At 56.2% G+C, this 8,778-nt stretch overlaps 1 protein-coding gene across 1 annotated transcript; it reads left to right on the top strand.

Annotated features, from left to right (window-relative positions):
* The first annotated feature begins 1,920 nt into the window (after window positions 1-1,920).
* Window positions 1,921-2,244, top strand: LOC147984757 (uncharacterized). Its single transcript, XM_087541250.1, has one exon. It carries the CDS (start codon window positions 1,921-1,923, stop codon window positions 2,242-2,244), a length of 324 nt encoding a protein of 107 aa, XP_087397376.1.
* The last annotated feature ends 6,534 nt before the right edge of the window (window positions 2,245-8,778 follow it).

Genomic DNA, 8,778 nt, shown 5'->3' with positions numbered 1-8,778 from the left:
ACCATGGGGCGAGGTGCACGCACGTCCGGAGACCTGTTCTGGAAAGGGAACCTTGTTCCTTCCTGGCGGGCGCAGCCAGCCCGGCACGCCAGACGGCGTCTGCGCTGACGCGCTGAACGGCGCGGAGGTCGTCTGCGCGGCGAGCTGCCTCGCCGATCTTGTTGGCGAGATTGACCTCTCCGACGATCCCATATCTGACGTGGGCACAGATGGCCCCGAGAGCCGCCTCGTTAGCCTCCTCGACCAGCTCCACGTTGACAACGAGCCTGTTGTGGACTTGGAGTCGGTTGGTTCCACCGACCCTATGCTTGTCGACTCCGACGCGACGTCACTCGACGCGTTCCCCACCAACGTGGTGGTCTAGGACGAACCGCTTCCTGGCACGGATAGTGGCGGCAGCGCCATCACGGAGGTGCTTGTCATCAGCCATGGCGAGCACTCTGGCGGGGGTGGCCGAGACCTGCTCCAAGCAGCACTACAAGACCTTTCTGCACCCATCGCAGAAGACGCCAATGCCGAGATGCTGGAAGCCCGCCGCGTCCAGCTCATCGAGAGCGCCAAGAAGCTAGCCAGCATGAGACACCTATCAGAGGCTTATCAGCGCGAGATGGACCGCGCCGTTGAGCTGGACAGTATGGTCCAGCAGCATCAGTATGGTCCAGCAGTGTGGCACGGTTGTTGCCAGCATGTTCGGTGCCGATCGCCCCGTCTATGCCACACCCAGAGAGAACATACGAGATGCCCAAGCGGCAACAGATGAGCTGGACAACCTCGAGGGTGACGAGCGTCACCACATGACGGAACGCGTCCAACAACTCATTAATGCGGCTGCCGAGAAGCAAGAAGCCGGCTGCCACGTCGAGGAACTCAATCGGCGGAACGACGTCCCGCCTCCCCGCCAAGAGCATCGCGTGACGTCCCGGACGCCGACTGGCGATGACCGCAGACGACGAGGCACGGAGTCGGCAGCCAGCCGCAGCCGGACGCACATCACCATCGGGCATGACCAAGACGACCGCCCGTGAGCGGTGGAATGACCAAGCGACTACCGGCCTCCCCTGCGCAAAGAGAGGCGCGTGTCTCCGCCGCCTGTTGATCATCCGAGTCTTGGAGGCCGGCTTGGGCCTCGAGAAAGAATCGGAGGAAATGATGCCCACCATCGGATCGATCGACCCAATCGATCTCTGGCGCTAGAAGAGGAAGACACATTGGGCCCGCCTTGCTTTGGCCCCCGCATTAGAGATGAGCCTTTCCCTAAAGGGTTCAGGCTCCCAAGAGATCTGCCCAAATACACCGGCTCCGTAAAGTCGGAAGACTGGCTGGTCGACTACTCCACGGTCGTCAGCGTAGCAAACGGCAACAAGCGCGTTGCCATGAAGTATGTTCCGCTCATGCTCCAGGGCACACCCCGGACATGGCTGAACAGCTTATGTCGTGTTCACCAGCATGGCCGACGATAAGCACAATAGACGGTAGCGGCAACAAGAAATACATGTGGTGGCATCAGAGACCCCTGAGTTCATTCATTGGCCTGAGAGGCCTATCAGTTGGAGCAGAGCTGACCACCCGGAGGTGATGCCCTCTCCTGGTTCTTATGCCCAGGTCTTGGAGGCCACCTTCGTAGCAGAGAGGCAGGCTGCCTGCTTCTCCCGAGTTCTGATAGATGGCAGCAGCACCATCAACATCATATACCGAGACACCATGGAGAAGTTGGGAATCAAGCAAAAGTAGCTCCTGGCCATTCGGACTATATTCCACGGCATAGTCCCTAGACTTTCCTGCTCACCAATCGGCAAGACCCAGATAGACGTCCTCTTTGGAGGCAAAGATCACTTCCCCCGAGAGACGGTCCGGTTTGAGGTGGTGGACCTTGAGAGCCCCTATCATGCGCTACTTGGCCGGCCTGCTCTGGCCAAGTTCATGGCGGTCCCCCATTATGCTTACCTCAAGACGAAGTTACCAAGCACCAAGGGAATCCTAACCGTAGTCGGGGACTACAAGAAGTCGTCCGCCTGTGCTTCTGACAGCAGCCGGCTAGCCGAGTCCCTCATGATCACAGCAGAGAAGCGGCTCCTTGACCGGGTTGTGGCAATGGTAGGCAAGCAACTAGACATGTCGCCAAACCCCAAGGAGTCGGAAGTTGAGAGCTCGTTCAAGCCGGCAAAGGAAACGAAGAAGATACCCTTGGACCCGGAGCACCCGGAGAGGCACGCGGTCATAGGTGGAAACCTAGACAGCAAATAGGAAAGCGAGCTCGACGATTTCCTCCGTGAGAATCGGGACATGTTTGCATCGTCTCCTAAGGACATGCCGTGTGTTCTGACGAATTTAGCCGAGCACAAACTACACGTCCGAATTGATGCCTGGCCGGTCAGACAGCCCTTATGCTGCATGTCAGAAGTGAAGAGAAGAGTCGTTGGAGAAGAGATAGCCCGGCTTCCAGCAGCCGGCTTCATTATGGAAGTGTTCTTCCTAGAATGGTTAGCCAACCCAGTCCTTGTACTGAAGAAGAATAAGAAGTGGCGCATGTGTAGTGATTATACTAGCCTCAACAAAGCTTGCCCCAAGGATCCATTTGCTTTGCCAAGAATTGACCAAGTGATAGACTCCTCAGCCGGATGCGAGCTGTTGAGTTTTTTGGATGCATACTCCGGGTATCGTCAGATCAAGATGAACCCGGCCGACAGGCTGAAGACTGCCTTCATCACACCATTCGGAGCCTTCTGCTACCTAACCATGACATTCGGCCTGAGAAATGCCCATGCCATGTTTCAGCGTTGCATGCAGAAGTGCCTCCTCAAACAACTTGGCAGAAATGCTCACATCTACGTAGACGACATTGTGGTGAAGATGGAGTAGCATGGCACTTTGCTGGAAGATCTAAAGGAACCTTTGAGAACTTGCGCTGCTTTCAAATCAAGCTCAACCCGGAGAAATGTGTCTTTGGAGTACCAGTCGGCTAGCTTCTTGGCTTTCTGGTCTCAGAGCGCGGCATAGAGTGCAACTCTATGAAGATCAAGGCCATCGAGAGGATGGAGGTACCCACCCAACTTGGCATCCATCAGCCGTTTCATCAGTCGGCTGGGCGAGAAGGCTCTTCCCCTGTACCAGCTAATGAAGAAAACCACTTTTTAGAGTGGAATGACAAGGCGGACAAAGCTTTTCTCCAGCTCAAGAAGATGTTGAACCACTCCACCAATCCTAGCGGCTCCGACTACTAAGGAGCCCATGCTTCTCTACATTGCCGCCACCAGCTGGGTGGTCAGCATAGTCATAGTTGTGGAGCGCAAGGAAGACGGCAAGGCATTACCAGTCCAGAGGTCGGTGTATTACCTGAGTGAAGTGTTGTCCGCCTCCAAGCAGAACTACCCCCACTATCAGAAGATGTTCTACGGCATGCATTTGCCGCCAAGAAGCTGAAGCCATTCTTTTGAGAGCACTCAATTACTGTTGTCTGCACTACTCCACTTGCCGAGATCATTGGAAGCCGAGATGCTTCGGGCCGAGTGGCCAAATGGGCCATAGATTTGGCCCCTACACCATATACTAGCAGCCTCGCACCGCCATCAAGTCCCAAGCACTGGACGACTTCCTCATCGACTGGGACGAGACCCAGTACCTGCCGCCGGCATCGGACTCCACCCATTGGTGGATGCATTTTGATGGTTCCAAGATGCGCACCGGTTTGGGAGCCGACATCGTCCTTACCTCTCCCAAAGGCGACAAGCTCGGATATGTGTTGCAAATTCATTTTGCTGCCTCCAACAATGTAGCTGAATACGAGGCACTCATACACGGGCTTCGGCTTGCCAAGTAACTTGGCATTCGCCGGATCATGTGCTATGGTGACTCCGACTTGGTGGTCCAGCAGTCGTCAGGCGACCGGGACGCCAAGGACGCAAACATGGCAAGCTACCGCTTCCTCGTCCAGCAACTCAGCGGATACTTTGAAGGGTGTGAGTTCCTCCATGTGCCACGAAACTACAATGAGCAAGCCGATGCTTTGGCATGAATCGGCTCAACTCGGCAAGCAATACCAGCCGGCGTCGCCCTACAGCGCCTCCTCAAGCCATCTGTCAAGCCGGCAATCGGCCCGGGGACTTTGACAGACGGCCTGGTGGCCGCAGCAGTCGTACCCACCCCTGGGACTTCAGAACCCGGCCTGGGGGCTGCGGCAGTCGCCTCAGGGACTTCCGCAGAGGGCTCAGGGATTGCTACAGTTGCACCCGGCCCGGGGACTTCAGAACCTGGCCCGGGGGCTGCAGCAGCCAACCCGGGGACTTCATTGACACAACAAGCGGCAGCAGACTCCAACTCGCCGCCTCCCAGCCCAAGCGCCCTCGTGCAGGTTGCAGTTCTAGCAGTCGAAGAAATAGCAGCCCATCCTCAACTTTCTAGTGAACAAAGAGCTACCGACTGATGAGATCTCGGCCCGACAAGTGCAATGTCGGGCAGCAGCATACACCATTGTCAACAGAGAACTAGTGAGCCGCAGTGTCACTAGTGTGCACCAGCATTGCATGGTGCCGGAGAAAGGCCAAGCAATCCTCAAAGATATCCACCAAGGCGAGTGTGGTCACCACGCGGCTTCAAGATCACTTGTTGCCAAAGCTTTCCGACATGGTTTTTTCTGGCCGACCGCTCTAGAAGACGCCAAAGACTTGGTCCAGAAATGTAAAGGGTGCCATAAGTTCCACTCCAAGTCACATCTGCCGGCTTCTGCAATCAAGACCATCCCCATTGCCTGGCCCTTTGTCGTCTGGGGACTGGACATGGTGGGACCATTCAAGACAGCATGCGGCATCAAGACTCATCTGCTAGTCGCCGTGGACAAATTCACCAAATCGATAGAAGCAAAACCAATCAAGAAGTTGAATGTTCCGACTACTGTGACTTTCATCGCTGACATCACCATTCGGTATGGCATACCACACAGCATCATCACCGACAACGGCACAAACTTCGCCAAACGTGCCTTGGCTCGTTTCTGCACAACGTAGGGCATCTGACTGGACTTAGCGTCTGTTGCCCATTCGTAGTCAAACGGCCAAGTGGAGCAAGCAAACGGCCACATTTTTGTCCGGCATCAAACACCGACTGATCGAGCCCTTGGAGCGTTCGGTCGGCTGTTGGCTCGATGAGCCATCGGCCGTCCTCTGGAGCCCGCGCACAATTCCAAACAAGTCAACCGGCTTCACGCCTTTCTTCCTCGTCTACGGTGCGGAACTCGTCATCCCGACGGACATAGAATTCGACTCCCCTCGAGCCACCATGTACACCGAGGAGGAGGCAAAATTAGCATGAGAAGACGGTGTCGATCTGCTGGAAGAGGGCCGGCTGCTGGCACTCAGCCGGTCCACCATCTACCAGGAGAGTCTACGCCGATACTACAATCGGAAGGTCAAGCCAAGATCCTTCCAAGAGGAAGACCTTGTGCTCCGGCAGATCCAGCGGACAGCCGGACAGCACAAGCTCTTGGCACCTTGGGAAGGCCCCTTCATCATCAGCAAAGTTTTGGGAAACGACTCCTACTACCTGATCAACACTCAGAAGCCTAGAGCACTCAAGAGAGACGACCCTGGCATGGAGACAGAGAGGCCGTGGAATGCAAATCTCCTTCGAAGATTTTAAACTTAATGCAGTATGTAGCACGCTACCTTTTGTATTAAGTACGAAGACTCCGGGTCCCCCGAGAAGAGCTCGGGGGCTACCCTCTTTTATCTATATGATAAGTGTTATGCCTATGAATGTATTATTTCATTATTCCGCCTGTCACATGGTTCGACCAGTCGGCCCGGGGACTCGACGCCTTGCACCATGTGGTGTTTCTCGCAGTCGCACAAGTAGTGTGTTGGCACCTAATCCTTCTCCTGCCACAAGCTGCAGCTCGTAGAGCGACTGTCTGGTGATCAGGAGTTAAAGGCAGAAAAGGGTGTCCACATGAAAAATGGCTAAGGACTGAGAGCATGCACATATTTCAAATCGGCTTCCCGCTTCATCGACTGGCTGCTGAGCAGCTGGCCGACCGGCATCTACTTAACTTGTTAAAACTCTAGTCGGCTAAGTACATTCCCTCCCAAAAGTAGCTAAGTACTTGACCCAGCCATAGTCCGCAGAGCGGCTGTCTGGCTGGCTACACGACAGCTAAGGGAGGGCTACAAAGGAAAACAAAACCAAGGAGCAGAAAGCAAGAAAAGTCAGAACTTGACGAAAACACAACTTGCGTGAAAGAATATTTACATGTCAAAATGCCCTTGGCCAGCATTCAACAAAGTTTGAAATACACCCTGCGGGTGGAATTGTCCAAATTTAACAAAAGTTTGTCGAGACTGATAAAGCAGGAAAAATAAAGATAAGTCAGCAGCCTAGGGAGCGGCAGAGGGGTCCGGCTGGTTGGCGGAGTCGGTGGTGCCGGTTGGTGGAGTGGACGGCTGGTCAGTCTCCGCTTGGTCGCCTCCAGTAGTAGTCGGCGCACTCAAGCATGACTCATTGTTCGAGGCATGGTCAAGCTGAGGTTAGCCGTCCGCTCCGACCTCTAGCGCATCTTCTTGGCCTTCCTCGTCCTCCTCATCTTCTCCCTCGCACTGGAGTTGATCACCTCGGCCGAGTCTTCGTCATCCTCCGGTTTCAGCCCGAACCACTCCGATGGTGCCTCGGCATCGTTCTCAGCCAGCTCAGGAATGAAGATGCTGGTGTTCGTGTACTCGGCAATCGCTACTGCCCGTCTGACAAGGTCGCGCTCCACCGCCACCAGCTCCTCTTGGGCCTCCTGCCGAAATGTGGTCAAGCCCAGGATACCACGCCTTGATGAACTCCAAGGCCCGGTGTGCTCCAGCCCAGGCCGAGGAACCCTTCCAAGCCTCGAGTCGGTCGGCCGCCACCTCTAGCCAGTCGGCAGTCCGACTGGGAGTGCATGGAGCCGGCATGTCTGGCCAAAGGGCAGAGATCGCTTGGGCCCCGACACGCTAAAGAAGACGCAGCATCTGATGAGCCGGCCAAAGGCGGGCCTGGATGTTGAGAAGCTGTTCGGTAAGGGTCCGGGGGGCGTCGGTGGTGACCTGAATGCCTTCCACCCTCTGTTCTTCACGATAAGCCTCAATAGCCTGGTTGGCGGCGCGAGAGTGGCCAGGAAAGAAGTCTGCTCATGCAGAAGGCAAAGAAGCCAGAAGTCAGAAGCTTGAAGCCAGCCTGATCACCAGCCGGTAGCTCAAAGAAAGGAAAAGAAGAAAGCTTACAGTCAACCATGTCTGCAATCCTGCCGAAGCCGGCGGTCAGCAACGCTTCCTTGTCGGTCTTGATGGAGCGTTCGGTCTCAAACTCGGCGAGGAGATTGGACTCCTTAACTTCCGCCTCCTTCCGGGCCTTCTGGACAAGCTTTGCCTGCTCCGCCAGTTGATTGGCCAGTCGGTCACGCTCCTGGGCCAGCTCGGTGCACTCTGCCTCCTTGGGACGCAACGCAGTATTGGTTTCATCCAGCTGCTGCTGCAGGGCAGGATTGGCCTCTGCAAGAGTAGAGAAAGAAAAAGATGTCAACGATCAACAAATAAGAAGTATAGTTGCTGGGGAGATCCGGCCTGACTGCTTGGCGGTCGGCCCGAATCTCGGGGACCACGGCCCGTGGGTCCGGCCGGTAGTCTCCACCCGACCCTAAGATGGCGGCCGTCACCGGGGACATGAAGACCTACATTAGAAAAACCGACCATTCAAAGACGGCAGGACCAAGACCAAGATGAGGTAGTGAAAAGAAAAGAGTTGAGAAACTTACAGGCGGCGACGAGTTGGCATGGGAGTATGGCCGCTTGCCGAATCACGAAGACCCTTCCGACAACTTGAGGTCGGAGATCTCGTTCACCACTCGGGCCACCTCAGCAGCCGGCATGTCCTTCGTCCACATCCGGTTCGGGTCACGATGCCCGCTCATCCGACAGATCAGATGAGGCCGGCCTTGGAGCGGGAGAACCCGGTGCTCGACGAAGGCGACTAACAGGTCGGACGCCTTGAGACCTTCTGCATTTATCAGCACCCGGATCCGGTTGACTGCGACGGTGCCGTCGGCTGACATGGGCTTCGGCTTGTAGCCCTAGTTGGCCCGTGGCTCAGCCGAACGGCTGGCTTCGTAGGGCGGCAGGTTGAGGAACTGGACGTCCGGGTTGACGTTCTCCACGTAAAAATATGATTTCTGCCCCAGTTTGACCGACTGTGACAGCTTGATGACGGGGAAGGCACTCTTGGTAGACAGACGGCGCACCGTGACAAAGGCGCCACACTGGGTAGCCTTCTCCCTGACGGAGGTGCCCAGTTTCGTGTAGAAGAACGCTCCCCACAACTCGACGGTGGGGAGGATGCCCAGCTAGCCCTCGCACATCATGACGAAGGCAGACAACAACGTCACAGTGTTGGGCTTCAGATGATGAGGTTGACGATGGTAGAAGTGGAGGAAGGAGCGGAGGAACCTACTCGCCGGCAGGCCGAAGCCGTGGAGAAAGTGCGAGCGAAAGATAACCCGCTCGGCTCCCATCGGCGCCGGCGAGATCTCTTTCTCCGGTGGCACACGCACCTTGACGAAGCCCGCGATGGGCAGTCGTCGTGCGGCGCGAAGGAAGGCGAGATGGTTGTCTATCATGACCGAGCCATCCCAATCCCCTCCCCGTTCGCGCTCCATGGAGTTCGAGCAGGACGGAGAGATGGCATGACGGCGGGGGCGAAGAACGCAGCAGGGCGACAGGTTTGGGGCGGAGGAGATCGATGGCGACGAGCTGCAGCAGCGCTTCGGTGGAG

This window comes from Triticum urartu, chromosome 2A, assembly GCF_056163025.1.
Source record: "Triticum urartu cultivar PI428250 chromosome 2A, HENAU_Tu73, whole genome shotgun sequence".
In the NCBI taxonomy this organism is placed as follows: domain Eukaryota; kingdom Viridiplantae; phylum Streptophyta; class Magnoliopsida; order Poales; family Poaceae; genus Triticum; species Triticum urartu.
This window is presented reverse-complemented; position numbering and strand designations above follow the sequence as displayed.